Here is an 18517-nt window from a genome sequence, read left to right as displayed (position 1 = left end):
CAAAAGTCTCAATATTAATCAAGCTGAACTTGCATATATTAGTGCAGTCTTCCATCATTTACAATGGAACTGTTAGGAAGGCAAGACTATGGCCACTATGGGCAAGAGAACAATTACAGTGACCAGTAAAGTTTATTAGAAATTAATAGCCAAACTCCCACAATATAAGACAAAGAAAGAATTCAACACATGTTGAATCAAACAAACCTCCAATCATAGTTCTGTTCTATATGATAAACATTTATAATCTATACGGGATTAAACCATTTGTGTGACTTTGTTAACTACACAGGATCTCTGCCGTCACCTCGGAATATCTGTAAGAAAATTAATTTTGATGATTCATATAACAGCATAAAGAAACTCATCTTTGCAAAGGCATGACTACGTGGAACAACAGCAGCACTCCACTACCATAACCTCAACACAAGCTGTTAAGTTGCACAAGCATGTTTATTTTAAATGCTGAAACATATTTTTTAAAAAAGTTATTGTTAAATATTTGTAGATGTTGGCATACATTTGAAAAACCCATTACAAGCAGAACTCCTGCCTCTTAAATTAACAAAGAAAATATGTGCAATTTACAATACAAACATTAAAGGGGAAAATCTGTTATTAAAAAATCTACTTTTTTGGAAAATAGGCATTTTTGAGGTTTTTTTTCTTTTCATTAGAAATCACAACGTTTAATACATAACCTGACATCGGCAAAAAAAGGAGAAAAAAAAAAAAAGAGATGGAGAGAAGTTGTAAGACATCAGTACATCCCATAACATCATCATTTAAGTCAATGAACAATAACATTTTCATTTGAACAGAATTGTCCATGCAAAACAAAACAGCAAAGCACAGCACTGTATGTTGCTATGGATTTCTGTGCATGTCTCCATCCAACAGTCACTCCCTGCCACTCCCTTCAGGGGTGTCGCTTTGGAAACTGCGTCGAGATTAGGTTCTTCTTCAACGTGGATGCCAACTCATGCCTAGTCTCCCTCTTCAACCAACTTAGAACTCACTTTGTTAACTACTGAGGTGGCATCCATATTCAACTACTCAAGATCAGGCATTTCTGAAAGAGAAAGTTAAAAACATGATCTAAGTATGAAATTTGATTTCATTACAAAAAAAGTCCATGGGCTTTTTGGATAAAGTGGATTGTTAAAGAAACTAATAAACAATTTCTGATATACCAAATGTGTGTTAGTGCTATGAATTATGGGATTTATTTATCATGGTTGCTGTTAATTCTCTTATTATTGCTGTTTTCTAACTGTCTGAAAAAAGCGTAACCAGGGACAAGGTCTGCAAATTAGCTGTGGCTGAAAGTCTTATGTACATTGCATTAGTTGCATTTTGTTTAAACACAGCAATCTTAACATGTATTGTCCCTGTTGTAAAAAAACAAAAACAGTGAATAAATAAAAATTTATTCTATTAAATAAAATCTCATAACTTGTGACTTTTTCCCCACACGCGTAATTTCTTACTCAAATTATTCCATAATTAATCATCTGTTTTGACACTTTTTCGCACTGCCAGGCATTATCAGAGTTTTGGGACTCGTGTGATCTTGTGACTACAGATTATAAATCACAACAGAGCCCTTTCAGATCACTACGTACTTTCATCATCGCTGTCTGCAGACTCGTGCTGCAAAAAAAGGAAAAACAATTAAAATTATGTGTAACACCTGTTATATAAAATTTAAATGCCAAATTACAGCTGTACTATAGTTATATAAAACAAACAAATATTATACCTCTTCATCTGCTCCATCTAAATCTGGTAGATCATCCCCACCCATGCTATTCATCATCTGGAGGAAGGTGCAGGACACAAATCAACATGTCAGTTTAGCTGAACATAGTCAAACGATGAGCAGACTGTGCATGTTTGACACGCTTACCTCTGAGAATTTATCAAAACTTGACAAGTCCTCATCTGAGTCATCTTCCCAGTCTTTCCAATTATTGAAATCCACACTTAGCCAGTTGCACTAAAAGCAAGTAGATTAAAATGTTTTGGTTAGGCAAAGTTTAAAATTCAGTCACTTTATAATTTTGATATTTACTTAGGTATTATTATTTTTTTTAAAAACAGAACAACGCTTGGGGTAATGTGGAAATGGTTTCAAACTGTTTGTGCAACAGAGAGCTTACTGTTTATAATACAGTCCTTCATAGTGGAGCAGATGAAACTGTGGAGTCATTTTATTTTATTTTATTTTTTAAACAGTAAGTTGCAAGTTGCAAAATACTTAATAAAAGTGCAACCTGATGGAGACGAATCCCTATCTACTTCCTTTTTCTTAATTCTTTTTATTGAATGAAAGATGAACAACCTGATTCTCCCAAAAATGTCAACCACTTATACCTACTTCTATTTAAAAAAAAAAAAATAAATTACATGCTCCACCTTTCAACTTAAACCCTGATCTTACCTCTTTGAGGATCAATGTAACTGACAATGTTAACAACAAGGTAATGATGTATACTATGAGATTTTGATTTATTCTGAGTTTTTGTAAATGTTATACTGCTGAGAGTTACCTTTGCCTTGTCTTTGGTAAGTCTTGGCCATGACTTCCCAGGCTCTGCTTTTCGTAAACAGCACAACACAGACCTGTCAGTGCGTCTGTGTTTGGATTCCTGTATATCAGAAGGAGAAACTGGTGAAGGTTTCCCAACAATGGTACGCAGGGTCCAACCTGAACTGTCTGCACAAGTTAAAAATTTACTTTAGGGTCAATCTCCCCAAAAAGCTCCACTGCATTCTGGTGTTTGATATCATCTGTTCCACTGACACAGCTGTAAGATGAAATGAAAGACTTTTTTTAAAGACACTTTTAGCAAACAGGGTTTTAACAATGTCATCATTTAATATGCTAACAATGCAAATTACCTGAAAGTGAATTTTGACTTGTCAAAGATTACTTGCACATCTTTACTGTCCTCCATGCAAAACTCTATAAAGACAGACTCTCGTCTGTCATACCACTTGGCTGCTGCAGGCTGCCTATACACCAAGAACAAAAATGAAAAATGAACATTAAGACAATCCAAAATAACCAATCCATCTCTCTAATCTCATATTTCCACTGCCTAGTGTGGGCATTATAAGATCTTGGCCCACGTGTATAGGGTGCAGTACCCACACACTGTGGAATTGAGAAAGGCGTAACTCATTCATTGAGATTAGCACATAGGCCTCCCAAACGCCCTCTTTATTCGTCCTATACTAATACTTGTTCGCCAAAAAAAAGTTTACAATATCTTTTAAGCCAAACTATGCACTTGTTGATATATATATATATCGGAGGTACAATTAGATTATCGCACTTGAAAGGTTTCGGGTAATACTACCATAATCCGCCATTGTTAGATGTGAACCACACTGAGGCCATTGTTTCACAGGGTTAAGAGAAGAATGTCTTGCAATCACATTTAAAGTGAAAGCTCGCGTTAGCTTAATGTTAGCTTAAAGTGAATAACCCGGAGCGTGACACCATGCTTTTCCACTCTTAGCATTACCCTTGTCATGTTCGTTGACATTAGCATGCTAGCTAACGATGACTGAGCTGTTGTCAGGTCCATAAACAATGCAAGCTCACGTTTAGGAGTTTGAGACAGGATTGTGCAAAAATACAGTAGGTTGATGGAAAGTTGTAGCCTGTGGCGTTAACGAAGAGCTGTGCCTTTTTGTCTCGGCAACAGTGTTAAGTACGGCTGAACTGCTGAGGCTAACTCGTGTGCTAGCTCACTTAGCTAGTATGAGGTGGGTGATCCGCACTAACAAGTAGCTACTTAGTTACCAGGTAAACACGGTAAATCAAGACTTACATATTCACTGTTTTAGCAATTTAAGCTCCCTCGAAGAACCACGGTATTCACACTGTTGTCTGGCAGTAGTGCCCGGCAAAAATGACTACTGACAACTAAACAGTTAACTCGGGTTTACAACATATGCACTGGTGTCTCTGGAAATATCGCGTTTTTCACGTTCTCTCGTGACGTCCGGTATTTGGAACGTGAGCACGGTGTTCGGCAGATCGAAGCCGCCGGAGATTATTCTAGAAAGAGTATACTCATGGAACCAGAGCAGTGAAAGAGCTCCACCACCTGAATAATGTCGTCCTACCTGATGGCGAGCGAGGACACTTCATACTTTTATGAGTTTTACAACTCGATGAAAGCAGGCTTCCTTGAGTTCTACAGTAATAGGATAACTGGGTCACTATGAAAACTAATTGATTGTTGTAACTGGGCGAGCTGCTCAAGGTGCAAACCAGTGCTTTCACTGTCACTTTAAACTTTACAGCAATTACTGCTTTGAGTTCACAGTCGTAGTAGTAGCTGACCATTTCTGGCACAACCATAGACTGTATATAAAAGATGGACATGGCCCATTGTTTATTTAAGGGCCATTTTACACCCTCTGTGTGGTGCTGCTGGCACTGGACAACAGAGGTGACATTTAAGCTGGTGTCATGTCTGCTGTCGGTAGCTGCCATTTCTGTAGGTCATGCGCCTTTTTTTTTTTTTTTTTACATGGTATGCTGTACTGCTGTCACTGCCATACATGCCAACCCTCCTGATTTTTCCTGGAGAATCCGGAATTTCAGTACCCCTCCCGAAAATCTCCCGGAGCCACCATTCTCCCGATTTTCTCCCGATTTTCCACCTGGACAACAAAATTGAAAAACCATATCCCAGCTTGGCCCAGCCAATTCCAGTTTCCAACAATGGCTACTACTACTGCAGCTACTTAGTTTTAATATTACTCTTATTACTCTTTCTGGGTCCCAAAATAAACTTTTAACATATTTTCTGGCGAGAATGTAGCTGTGTAAACTTCAAATATCTGAGCCGGCGAGAACAGCGAACTCCCGGCACATCGTTTTCAAACCCCTGCAGTCTTTCGCTACTCAGGTTAAACATGATATATAAGTCACTTAAATAACTTAAACATGTTATTGTTTGGCTTTTGTCAGTGTTTTAATTGTTCGTGAGTAAATCGGTTTGTCTGAGATTAAAGTTATTAGATTAGATTAGATTAAATAAAACTTTATTAATCCCTCAGGAGGGTTCCTCTGGGGCTTTTCACACAGCTGAATAAAACAGAAAACGGATTAAACAGAAGTGTGAGATGGTCGAGAATTTACGCCAGCGTCCGGTTATATTTTAGATAGCAAGGAGCAGACGGCAGAGTTTCACTCCACCGAGAGAGCTCATGACGTAACTCTGAAGGCTAGACCATCCCATTTCACAGTTGCTCACTTCCAGTCTACCTGGTGGGACCTGGCCCACTTAGACCGCGAAGGGCGTGTCTGCCGGACAATAATAACGCTGACATTTAACTTATTTTATCCGATAAATAAACACTGTAAAATTCAAGTTTTTTGTATATATATGTATACTCCCCCCCCCCCCCCCCCCCCCCCCCCCCCCGAATGTCTCCCTAATTCTGAGGTCTCAAGGTTGAACAAAAACTTCAACTGCAATTTTCTTTGCTTCTGGTTTTGACTTCTTCTGCTCCTATATCAGTGCTGATGTGGAGGTATTGTCTGAGTGGCTACATGTATCATTCAGGAGAGTACTGTGGTTACCTGTGCTGTAACGGCATAAATAGAAGTGACTCCGTGATAATGTTACCGGCCATGCACGAAGCAACCAATGCACTGGGTATATTGGTGGCAATTATTTGAGTTTTTTTTTTTAAATTTCAAGTTATTTTCTTACAAGTTTGAGTTAGTGAGTAAAAAATAACTTGAAACTATATAGAAACTGTATAGCAGTCTAGTAAAATAAATCTCGGGTCCCTTCATATGTGACCTATAGAAGCTTGTTTGTTCAACTGAAAAACAATTGCCATGGATAAGTCAAAAATTTGGGATACTACCTCAAAATATCGACTTACTAACTCAGAATTGTGAGAATATAACTTAAAATTTTGAGTTATCTCAACATTTTGAGATAACATTAAAGTTAAACTTAGCTCTGCCAATCAAAATGTTTCTTTTTCCCTCACTGGTGTAAACAAGCTTCCATGCAGTGGATTCTCCCTCCTGCTGGTCATTACAAATAATGCAGGGTTTTAGACTGGAAAGCTTCACTCTTATTTTATATGCCTTCATCAAGCGATGATGTTCTATAGCATATAGCTGTAAATCCTTAAAGTAGAAAGTGTTCTACAGGCAAAATTGACCTCTCAGTAAAAAAACAAAAACATAAAAGTGAATAAGGGAATAAAAGCTACTCCCTTATTCACAAGGTGTCACTAGGCAGCTCCACATGTTTGATTTGGTAGATTATTTTTTATGCTGGATGACCTTCCTAATGCAGCCCCCACTTAATTTCACCTGCTCGCTTCATTAAGAAGGATTGTTTGAGTGCCATCAATTTGCAGCCAATTTTGATTAACGGGACGCAAACCACCTCCCAGGAGAGGTTCACTGCAAATGCTTTGCTCATGTTAGCAAACGTTGGATAGAAATGGAGTCTTCACACAAAGTACTCCTCCCGTCATGCTACAATACACACAAAAGACTCATACACAAAGTTAAAATATGAGCAAAAAAAATAATTGAAGGAGTGAATGTAGTGACGCCTATCTTACTACAAAACAGACAAGAAATGCCCGAGATACAGTGGTGGAAACCAAAGCATCTAGCTTCACAGCTTGCTCGATAGATGACTTTCTAGCATTGTCCTTGGCTATGAATCATAGTGAAGCACAGCTTTTTAGGCCCATGGGAATGGAGGGTGTCATATGCACCTGCTACTTCTGTGTTTTACTTCTAGTGGCTTTCTTTGTAAACTAAAGCACTTAAGCTCACAGAAAATCACATGAAAACTGACAGAAGGCCATCGGGGGATGTAATCAGTGGCTAGCTGATGTCACTTTGGGAGCTGCTTCAAGCAGTTGTACTTGAACAGGAGAGGAGAGAGGCAGTATAGCCAGTATGAGGCTTGGCAGCTGCCAGAAAAAGCACAATTAGAACAAAAGCCAGTGGATGGAAAGAAGAGGACAACACAGTCATATGAGTGTTCACTGAGGACTGAGCCACAGATGACACTGATGATAACGGGTAGAATAACAATGCTTGCAGCTTCTGAATGCGTGGGACAGAAGCAGTGAAGTTAGGTAGTTAATATTTGAAAGGGGAGCTATGTGAATCAGACAGTAATGGCACATTTTGCATGCCTCATGTATTCTGCTGAAGGGTATAGGTTACTGGTGACAGTACAGTCCTTCATTCACTCCAGCTTATTAAGGTGTGGTAGACTATGAACAGCTGATTCCATGGATCTAATAGGAGGCAGTGGAAGCAAAGAAGGAGGGATTGCTGTATGAAGTTTTTACTGAATGTACACTCATTTGTCAGGTTTTTTGTATTAGGCTTTAACAAAAGTAATCTGGTTCTTAGCAGGTCTTAAAATTGGGTAAAAACATTGTCATATAAACAACAAAATATCTCATATTACACTATGTCATTATTTATTTAACAAAAGTTAAGGTAGTGTGTGAAAAAGTAAGCACACTATTACTGTTTCCATAAGAATTAAAAGTGTAAGTAGCAGCTAGGTGCTGTTAATAAATGCACTTGACAAATTGATCACATTTAAATGTGAGCGCCTTTGTAAAAGCAGAGGTTTGGGCATTTTTCTGGTGTGGAGCATTCACGTGTTTGTTTACACAATTCTAAGGATGCAAGGTGTCAGCAATGACCTTAAGCAACTGTTGCTTCCCATCAGCCTAGGAGGGGTTATAAGACCATTTTCAAACAATCTAAAGTTCATCATTCTACAGTGTGAAAGATTATTCACAAGTGGAAAACACCCAAGACAGTTGCCAATCTTCCCAGGAATGGGTGTTCCAGCACCCAAGACAGTTAACAATCTTCCCAGGAATGGCCGTTCCAGCAACTTCACCTCAAAGTCATATGATGCAATGCTCAGATAAATTGCAAAAACCCCAAGTGCTACTCAGACTCTATTTGCAGGTTAAATGTTCGCGACAGTACAATTAGAAAAATACGGAGGTTTGCAAAATTACACCTGAATAAACCACAAGACTTCGAGAACAATGTCTTTTGGGCCGGAGAGACCAAAGTGGAGAGGTTTGGCCAAAAGCACAACGTTGGGAGAAAACCAAACATAGCATATTAGCACAAACGTCTCATACCAACTTTCAAGCATGGTTGTTGAGGTGCTTTTATTTTGCAACCACACGACCTGCACACCTTGCACTCATTAAGGCAACAATGGGGGAGTTCATGGTATACCAAAATGCAAATCTGTCCGCCTGACGGCTAAAGTCTTGCCAAAATTCAGTCATGCAACATGCAGCTGCACTACAGAATTTCACTTGGTTGAAGTCTGGATTTTGACAGAGCCACTAAAGCATCTTGATTATCTTTTTTTTTCTCTTTCCCAGCCATGTTGTAGATGTGCTGCTGTGCTTGGACTCATTGTTCTGTTGCATGACCCAATTTTGGGCAAGCTTAAACCACAAACCTCAATGAACTGAAGCAGTATTGTAAAAACGAGTGGGCATAAATTCATCTGTAACTATGCGAGAGACTGAAAAACATCTGACAGTAAACTTCAAGTCATTTCTACCAGCCGTGATCTACAAGGTACTGAGTTCATCTGTGTTTTTCACACAGTGCTTCTGCATGTTGGCATAGTTTTGTTAAATAATGGCACAGTATAATATGTCATGGATTGCTGTCTATCTGAAGTTGTATTTATCTAGTTTTGAGACCTGTAAGTGGATGATGAAATTGATGATGAAATGTAAGGGACAGGATGTACTTTATTTTGTAGATTGATAGAGTAGACACTATCAACACTATCAATTCAATATTGCAATTTTTTTCATCTACCTAAAGCTACCCCAGCAGCTTTATAACCAACTAATTTTGTGAGTTAATGATTTTTTAAAGAAATGATGATCTAACAATAGTTTGTTGCTTATCTTTCTAGTTTTTCTGCCAGATAATAATCCATAATTTGTTTTTTTGTGAGTTTTAAAGCCAGTTTCTTTCTTTTTTACTGTCCTGATCGCCTTTAATGGCCTGACAAGTATGCTGCAAAAAATGGTTGAATGTGCTTTAGATGTAATTAATGTAAAAAAACAAACAAACAAAACAAAAACGTTATTTTAAAGCTGTGCACAGTAAGATGGTGCACATTAAATCTCTGAACAATGTAAACAGTCATAGAGGGTTTTGGTTCTTCTTCTTCTGGCTGCTTCCATAATCACCGTATCTCTAGCATCTTATTGTGTCCACTCCTTCACTGCATCCATTAATCTTTTCTGTGGTCTTTGTCTTTTCCTTCTACAAGATAGCCCACCTTCCAAACACACTTCCCCTTCTCTCCTTCTTTTGTCTTAAGCCAACATTAGCACAGTTTTCAGTGTCATTGTTAACCCAGGCTCCAACCAATCCAGTATGGGAATCTCATTCTTGATTTGGCAATGATTTTTATGTCAGATGCCTTCCTGCCACAACCCTCTTCATTTATCCGGGCTTTGGACCAGCACTGGCTTGTGGCCCCCCATGGCTGGATTTATAGAGGGCTTTGATTACTTTGTCATAATGGTTTGGTAATTCTACTGTAATCTATCATTTATGTATTATTCTTCAGAGCAATAAAGTATCCGTGCCATTCTCCGAGACAATTTTCATGAAGAAAGCATAAAAATGACACGTGTAATACTAAAAACCCTTTTGAGATATAATATTCAAAGTGTAGCAGAAATAAAAGGCCAGGTGCACAAAGCTTGGAGCTGCCCCAGTCTCAGTGAATAATGACCCATTAGTCACTGTGCTAAAGGCATGGTGTCTTCAGCAAGATATGACTATATTTTAAACATATAAATCTCATCTTGTCTTAAAAAAAAATTAAAAAGCAAAGACAGTCACTATCGCAGTACAGTTTAAGGGCGATGGTTTTAAGAACTGTTTGCATTACTTTGCTTCATGATGCTCTGTTTCGCTGCTGTAGCAGCAATTGGACAGTGAAGAAAACAAAACCTTCCAACCTCTTTAGATGGTGGTACACCTTGGACGGGTAGCCATTATCGCAGATATTCACCTGAAGCAGTTTGTGGAAATTAAGACAAAGAAGGAAGCAGCTGACATGTTTTTTCTAATTTTTATTTTTTTTAAATTTTTATTAGACTTATATTAGAATTTTTGTTTCACTGAAAGCCTTTTTCATGAACTGTGCACCATACATCAGTCTGGAGAAGGATCTTTATGCCCTTGTGTCCACTGTTGTTTTAAGTGGAAGATGAAAACTTACTTCAACTTTTAAATCAACATTTATTTGAAAATGTGAAGTATCGTATGTGTAGATCTGTAAACGTGTGTTAGTGTCTCGTGTGACTTCATTTTATTGAAAGCACACATATCATAATTCATTCATTCATTATTCATTCATACACAAACCTACATAAAGTGAAAAGAAGAAGGATAGAGACTGTGATATTGTAAAAACACTGTATTTCTTAAGCACATTGCTTGTTCCTTTTTAACAGGGGTGGGAATTAATTAATGAGAAACTGAGACTGATGCAGAGGGCTGAACCAAAAGGCTAAATTCAGTTCTGCTCAATATTAATTTGATCTCTTTACAAGCTTTTTAGTGCAGACCTCCACAACAGTCCCAGTTTCTCAAGGATCGTATGTATTCCAGCACACAGGAAAAATCTTTAAAGTCAGAAGTTTACTTATGATCTGTTTGATTATGATGGAGTCAATGGAGCTATCTATTTCAGAAAGATAGAACGCCAAGAAACAAAACTAATATACAAATTAGCTTAAAAAAAAAACAAGTAAAAATTTTATAGAATAAGAGAAATGTCAAAGGGCTCACTTTTATTGGTTAATAATATTGAGCTGTATTTTATAAGACATATTTAGGCTTAAAGGAAACCTTTATTATCACAGTGAATAGGAAACTGTTGTTTTCTATTCCTGTTCTACGAACAGATGCTGATTGATGTCTATAGACTCAATAGCTGTTTAATTGATAAATTGGCAAGAAAGTGTTGTAATGAAAATGAACAGATGTTTAGTGTGGTGTATCTCCTCAGTCATCTCTGCGAGCAGTGAGTTGCCTTATCTTTTCCTCTCTGTGAGGGCTAATAATTCCTTTAACAGGCTCCGTGTTGCTGCCTCATTAAGGACAGAGTAAATTCATGACAGGATGATGGCGGATTACTGTCATTTCCCATTAATGCAACCCTGATCTCAGATCTTGGTTATTGTTCAGAAAAATTATAAACACAGGCAAGTAAAAGAAAAACGTGTAACCTTATTATAAGCATAAGAAAAGGGATTTTTTTTAATTAATGTTTTGATATTGGTAATAAAATAGCTGCTCTAATAAGCACATTAATAAATATGATCTATTTGCCATTTATTCTCGTAGATAAAAAATATAAACAAATGAAGGATGGCTCAAGACTTTTGCATTGTTTAGTAACCACAGGATGAATAGTAAATGATGACCATGTTCCAAATAATATATTGTTACTGGTGCATATGCTTACTACAATGTTTTTCTAACCCTGTGTTAGCCCTGGCAACGTGTCCAGTGTGCATCCGAATTCTTACCCTATCCTCCCCCAAGACCCTAAACTGGATAAGATATCCAGTTAGATTAGATAGATAAGTAGACAGATATCAGTATTGTTATTTGTAGTATACAGAACATTCTAAACTGTGACATTAATAAATAAAATATCACATAGAAGCTGTCATGCTCCATGCATTCTTCTGTTATCATAAAAGCTGATAATCATGACATTACAGAATGAATCACATTATTAAACACACACACACACACACACACACCATTTGTCAGCCAATCATGTCAGCTTAGTGACGAGCTTCCTGGTCACATTTTCTCGTAGGTCCTAGTTTCCTTAATAATGTTTGCTGCCACGCGCTAAACAGAAAGGGCACGGTTACATTAGAAAGCTCAGACACATGCGGGCAGAATGAAGAGGAGAAACAAATTATCTGACTGTAAAAGGCGGACACACGGCTAGTGTGCTCGGAGCCAGATAAGAAGAGCAACTACAAATGCTATTTACTCCGTGTTACGCCAAGGACGTATGAGGAAGGCAAACACAGGCGTGACTGACAAGAGGAGGCGCAGGGTTTGGGGAACGTCCGTTTTAAATCCTTCAGAGATGTGAATCATGTCTTGACTACAAAAAGATTAGCTTAACTGCAGCAGCACGTCAGATATAACAACAACAATAACTAAGAACTACAACAACACAGGCCTCCTCCGATGGAGCTCAGTGCTCTTTAATCCAGCCAGAAACCTCCCTGACAGGCAGCGACGAGCTACGGCAAAGGGTGAGGTGTCGAAGTGATCGAGGTGGAGGGGTTGGTGTGGTGAGGGTGGTGGAGACACTTAAGCTAGCTAAATGTTCAAGCTAAATGTGTGCGAGGCTAAGCTAATGTTGCGATATCGCTGCTGCCGCGGTGGAGAATGCCTCCGTGTAAATATCGGCGAGCAGCTGTGATTACGTTTATTCCAGTGCTTCAGTCTCTTCCTCTCTTTCTCTGTTCAACAGGACGCTTTATTCGCGATTGAAGGAATTTATGGGATCACAAGGTAACCCTTTCACCACAAAACAAGTGTCACTCTCAAGTGTTTTTGTTGCGTGTGGCCCCCGCTGTCAGTGGGCTCCCCCCCCCTCGTGTTGTCGCGCGTGTGACGGGATTAAGTTTCCCTTGTTTACAGTCTGAATTTGGGAACAGCTGATACGTCTTCAGCAGTGCCGCGACGCTGCCTGTTATGTGTTTCTTTCTGAATCCGCTGCAAATAGACGTAGATTAATTTCTCATGCACAGATACACTGCAGGCAAAACACAGCGAGTGCTATGGTGGTTTTATGTGCGTGTGCCTCAGCGCCCAAATTATATAGAAAAGCACAAAACAGCACAGGTGAAAAGACTCCTGTGGCCATGTCTCATTAAAAGATGAATGCTTATGAAAAAGCGTGGTGCAACACTTTTTGTTTGAACTTGCTTCTGCTGCTCAAACACTGATGACTTTCATGTGCCTCTCTGTGCAGTTTCCTCTGATGAGATGAGTGTGAGTGCTGGCCAGGGCAGTGATGAGGTGCTGGTTTCACAGGCAGTGTGGGATTACCTGACTGCAGCTGGGCGGCCCTGGCTCATTGACTTCCAGCACAAGCAGGGGATGAGTGCTGGTATCATTAGGCGAGGAGAGAGGGGGGGCTGCTGTGCTGTTCGGCTGCAGCCGGTGGAAGGCTCGAGGAGCGTCGGGGCTGGTGTGATGGATGGACCCATCTCCAGCGAGACGCGAAAAGCTTTCATTGACTTATGCCGTTGTGCCCGCAAAGAAATGAGCAAACAGGAGGGGGGATCCAAGAGGAAGAGGGCTCTGCTGCCCTGTGTTGGAGTCCTGGAGCAGAACGGAGAGGGGAGCCTGCTCCAGCCTCCACCTCCCCAGCCTCGACGCTCCCAGAGACAGCAGCAGAGGTTAAAGAAGCCTGTTGACGAGGAGGCGTGCGTCATGCTCCACGAGGCTGCCCAGAGGAAAGATGTGGACTCCAGCATGGCTTCCCACGGTGAAACAGAGGACAGTAATACTTGCTCGATCTGCATGGGGGACATAGTGGAGAAGACTACCCTGGAAAAATGTGGCCATTCTTTCTGTCGCTGTTGCCTGGATCAAGCCTTTAAAGTGAAGAAAGCGTGTCCCGTCTGTCGGCTGGTGTATGGGCAGCTGATTGGGAATCAGCCTGCCAATGGCTCGATGATTGTAGAGCGAGATCCTGATCTGGAGCTTCCTGGCCATGAAGGCTATGGGTGTATCTGCATCATCTACAGCTTCCCTCCTGGCTTACAGTCGGTGAGTAGATGCGGACAGTAGATGCAACTCAGGGGAAAAAGTTTTAGTAATCATTTTTGTGTGTGTAAAGAAATTTGTTGGACTTATAATTCAGATTGTTAAACATTGTTAATCATTAGAATTCCAGTGAATAATTAAGAATAGGAGTGTATTTATGTAAGAGAGTCTTACTTTGGCATAAAATAAACCATATTGCACATATGATGACTGTCTCGCTCCTCAGTTTGACCGCGTATATTTACTCTTTCTGTCATGACTGATGTCTCGCTGTTTGACTTTAATGACCTTTAATGTAGCCACAAATTTACAGTTTCCAGAGGGAAGTTCATTAACCTTAAAAGGTTATTCTAAGGATGCAGGATAATCTACATAATAAGGGTCATAATCTCTCCAAACCCTGTCACGCTAGATTGTATTCAGCTTTTCTGTGTCTTACTGTGTAAACGTCAAACTTGAGCTGAGAAAACATCTGTTGAGAACAAAAGTTGGTTTCCACACAGTAGGAAATTTAAACAAGTGTCAATGTCGGAATTCCCCTGAAAAAATAAACTGCACTTTTGTGGGGTTTCCCTTCCCAGGAAACCGATGCCAAGTAGAAGGGGCAGAATGTGCCACAGGTGCCTTATCTCTTATCAAATTAAGGTTTAAGATTGTCTTTATTGTTTCCTAAAATCTCTCCTGGATTGAAGAAACTGTCAAAATTACAAAGTAGCTGTAATAGATTATATAAAAAACACATTCCTGCTGTGTAAAATATGGCTAAAAATACAAGACCTGGATGTGTAGCAGTGCCCCAGAACTGAGGCATTTGATTGTTTAAAGCCATTTATGCGTTTATAAGCTCATCACACTTTAACTCTTAATAGCCAGAACATCCCAACCCGGGTGTGCGGTACCCAGGAACAGACCGTGTGGCCTACCTCCCTGACAGCCCTGAGGGGAACCGTGTGCTGGGCCTGCTACGCCGGGCCTTTGAACAGCGCCTTATCTTCACCATCGGTACCTCCATGACTACGGGCATGCAAAACGTCATCACCTGGAATGACATTCACCACAAGACCTCAATATGGGGCGGGCCACGCTGGTATGTACTCACTTTCAGCTGGAGGTGAACAGTTAGTAATGCATCTCATCCATGTTCTTGACAGAGAAGTGCTGTCAGTTGTTGCCACTATTACTTGAGCTTGAACTCATACCGGCGCAGTGATGGCTTTTTATTCCTTCTTACAGTTTCGGCTATCCTGACCCCACGTACTTGGTGCGAGTGACAGAGGAGCTCAGAGAGAAGGGCATCACAGCGGACTGATGGCAGGAAAGTGACAGGCTCTTCCAGGATTTTGTAGGACTTTCTGATTGTCCTTGCAGTGGACATGACTCAGCTCCAGGTTTTGCTCTTGAGACTGCCCGTCTCTTAAAAGATGACTGAAGACAAAGACCTCAGCAAACAGGAGTCTAATGCTGCAGCAGAGCCCATATCATTCCACTAGTTCACTTCCTCAGTTTGCTCATTTTCAGTTTATCCCAGTGCTACACGTGGAAGAAAATACTTGGGAGTGCAGTGCATCCGTGTATTACAGCTTCCACTGTTGGCAGCAGGGACTGATATGTGACGCACATATTTAAGAGCATTGTGATTTGTTGGAATTCATGGTACTTAATATTGTTTAGGAAATCTTAAGTTTAATGTTTATGTTATATTAATGTGTATTTCTTCTCTGGGGATCATCTTATTTCTTATATAAGCAGACATATTTTGTTGAATTGCCCCCCTCAGAAATGTTTGTTGAGTTGTTACTAATTCCACGTTATAAAGTCAGTACATGGCTCATGTCGCAAGGATAGCACTGCTTCTATAAACTGAATTAATTTTCTGAAGATGTTGCAATCTAAAGCACTCACAGGCACTTTGGTAAGGAAGTATGTTTTTCACTTAAGTAGAAATAATGGTTTTTGCTTCCTCTTTTGAGAGTGCTCGGGGCAAACCCCTACAAAGTGGCTACAAGGTGATGTCAATTGCTTCATTCGTGTGTCTTCTTCACCCTTCATCCATTTTCGCTTTAACAGGAAGAATGTTAAATGATGTCTCATAGCAGCACCTTTTTAACTTGCATTTGGACTTCCCACTGGGTTTTTCCCATTGGTCACGCTGGTTATTTCAAGATGTCTCCCAAGTGTTGAACCCATTACATCAGTTGTAAGTAATGTGCTACTCTGATTACCAGATTTATGACGATGTCAAATATCAAGGGCATATAGACCAGTTAAACCAAATCATAGGCACAAAAGCTCTTTAAATATCCATGCCTCTGTTCCTGTCAAACTGGGAGGTTTGCCTGCTAATCTTCTCATTTAAAATGAGGTAACTGTTTTCAATTAATTTATCTAAATAAGTACTCTAAAATACACGGTGGAGAGAGAGAAAAAAAGAAATTGTGCGAGAACAATAATTCTAATTTAGGCTGGGATATTGATCTCATTTTGTTGTGCCTTTCTTACATTGATTTTTTGATTTAAAAAAAAAAAAAAATCAAGCATGATGTTCCTGATAGGTTTGGGCTTATTTTGATGTTATTTAATAGGTAAGCGGCATTATGTTTGTAGCTATACTATCTGGCTTTCAGTGCAAATGCTAAACAGCTCATGAAGATATGTATACTAACGCTAATAATGTTATTAGCTTCACCATAAACATTCTTGTACTCCAAATGCTGGAAAACCCCTCAGATCCGATCAGTCTATATGTGTGAAAGTGATTTGCTAAGTGCAGTAACTTGCTTGGCTAGCGGCCACTTTAGTTAATTTGGTCAGATCCGTTCATCAGATACTTTCATTTTGTTGTCATTCCCTTTATTTTAGTTAAGGGACCAACTGAGATATTTTTGGGACACAGGATTGTAGTTTACTAAAGCTACTGTGCAAACATTTCTATGCATTACACAACTAAGGAGGAGCCCGAGGAGAGGCGATAAGTGTGAGAAGTGACATGTATTACACATTGATTGTGAAGGAAACGTTTGAGTTATGCTTTTCTAATTGTGTTGACTCTTGTACTTTGTTCAAAATAATGTGCTTTACATTTTAATACTTGAATAAAGAGTTATGTTTGGATATTTGCTGTCGACCCTAAATAAAAAAGATGCGTCATAGGCAACTTGATCTCAAGCTAGTGATGATTTGTTAGGCACGAGTCCAGATTACTGCCTCTAATCATGCTTGTTATAGAAGAAATTTTTTACAACCCCTGGATACCAAACTTCTATCCGCTTTATACCATCTAATGCACAACACCACTGCTTTAAAAACACTTCTACAAATTGATTGCCTATTTTTTCAGTTGCGCTTGTTTGAATATTGAACTTCACTGTAGTGAAGTTGAACATGTACACAGTCCTCAGTGAAAAACACTTGTAGGTATCCTATAATTTCACAAATAAGAACCGCAGTTTACAAGAAGATAAGCGCAATGGTTATACCAATATTATCAACTTGTAAAAGGAAGAATTACATAATGGATCCCCACTGGTAGCTGTATGCTTTATAACTTTATGGCTCAGTACTCATTCAACAACTTAGTGTTTGGCTGAATGAGTAATCAGAGTTCACACCTGTTTGAGTGCATTTTGAATCTTTTTTCTGCAGAGCATGAATTGCTTTTGGAAAAAGCTGGATTGCAACCTGTCTTTCAGTTACGAAACAGTCAGATACTAAAGTTGATTTGCTTGCTAAGCTCCTTTCCCCCCTTGAAATCTTGCTCATAAATTCAAACTAATTCTTACAAATACTGTATAATAACTTTGTAACTAAGTACCTGCGGTCTTTACAGACACGCTTTCACTCTAGTAGTTATACAAAGGCACTTGCTACTGGGGTGTGTGCATTGCAGCAATGTTTAGATGGGTAGACCCAACGACTTGTAAGTAAAGCACTGCATTGTAATGTGACCAAAGCTGACTTCCTGTTTAGTGGTTTTCTAATATTATTGTGGATAATTGGGGTATATTGATGCAGGCCTATACATTATTTGTATTTGTATTTTACAAGCCTTACCATGTAACCAGATGTCTGTGAGGTTGCATGATAGGACCCCAGACAGCCCACTTAGATGCACTCAACAATGCAATACAATGCTTATTTTCAGAACACCATGCTTTTGCTTGTGCCCCCCCCCCCCCATCTTATATCATAGATTAAAATACAATTGTGATTGATAGGTATATATTCATCTTTCAGTGGACTTAAGTAATTAGAGCAGGGATATACGCTTAATATATCCAAATTGGATCAGTGTAGCCCAAACTGTCTCTGAGTAACTGAGATAAGTGGAAAAACATGTCGCAACTGTCCCCACTCATCTTTTATATTTTTTTAAATTTATTTTTTTTTTAACTGAAAGGTAAGCTATGGTATGTCAGAAAAGGACTGGGCTAGAGTAAAAGGCAGTCTACAGTATTCCTTCTTCAAAATAGAACAGAGAACAGTTGTATATTATCATGCTAATCTTATACAGTAAAGCTCATCACTAATATTCTATTAAAAATGTGCCTTTTGGGTCAATGGCAGTGAAAGTGATAAATTATGATTAGGTTCTTTCTATAGAGCACTCAC

General features: G+C 39.3%; 2 protein-coding genes across 4 annotated transcripts; one reads left to right on the top strand and one right to left on the bottom strand.

Moving 5' to 3' along the window:
* Positions 1-113: 113 nt before the first annotated feature.
* Positions 114-4021, bottom strand: ptges3a (prostaglandin E synthase 3a (cytosolic)). Its single transcript, XM_084916263.1, has 8 exons — positions 3843-4021; positions 2905-3018; positions 2741-2810; positions 2553-2651; positions 1910-1999; positions 1763-1819; positions 1626-1653; positions 114-1072 (listed from the first exon to the last, which is right to left on the bottom strand). Coding segments are annotated over exons 1-8 (480 nt in total). The 5' UTR covers positions 3845-4021; the 3' UTR covers positions 114-1052.
* A 7866-nt stretch (positions 4022-11887) lies between these two features.
* dtx3 (deltex E3 ubiquitin ligase 3) lies at positions 11888-17020 on the top strand. Of its 3 annotated transcripts, XM_084917784.1 has the most exons (5): positions 11888-12384; positions 12606-12646; positions 13110-13912; positions 14779-14996; positions 15143-17020. In XM_084917784.1, the coding sequence occupies exons 2-5, from the start codon at positions 12634-12636 to the stop codon at positions 15216-15218; spliced, it is 1110 nt and encodes a 369-aa protein (XP_084773910.1). In that variant the 5' UTR covers positions 11888-12384; positions 12606-12633; the 3' UTR covers positions 15219-17020. The 3 variants fall into 3 exon arrangements, with proteins under 3 accessions (XP_084773910.1, XP_084773912.1, XP_084773911.1); XM_084917786.1 differs by lacking the exon at positions 12606-12646; XM_084917785.1 differs by lacking the exon at positions 11888-12384 and having other exon boundaries at positions 12469-12646.
* Positions 17021-18517: the final 1497 nt, after the last annotated feature.

Source organism: Perissodus microlepis, chromosome 20, assembly GCF_051167445.1.
Source record: "Perissodus microlepis isolate ML-2025 ecotype Zambia chromosome 20, ASM5116744v1, whole genome shotgun sequence".
NCBI lineage: Eukaryota > Metazoa > Chordata > Actinopteri > Cichliformes > Cichlidae > Perissodus > Perissodus microlepis.
This window is presented reverse-complemented; position numbering and strand designations above follow the sequence as displayed.

Coding starts and splice junctions, on each gene's coding strand:
- dtx3 (XM_084917784.1), top strand. Junction 13,913..14,778: donor TCCCTCCTGGCTTACAGTCG/GTGAGTAGATGC, acceptor AACTCTTAATAG/CCAGAACATCCCAACCCGGG. Junction 14,997..15,142: donor ATATGGGGCGGGCCACGCTG/GTATGTACTCAC, acceptor TCCTTCTTACAG/TTTCGGCTATCCTGACCCCA.
- ptges3a (XM_084916263.1), bottom strand. Junction 2,652..2,740: donor TTGGGGAGATTGACCCTAAA/GTAAATTTTTAA, acceptor TCTGATATACAG/GAATCCAAACACAGACGCAC. Junction 1,073..1,625: donor TGCAGACAGCGATGATGAAA/GTACGTAGTGAT, acceptor TTTCTCTTTCAG/AAATGCCTGATCTTGAGTAG.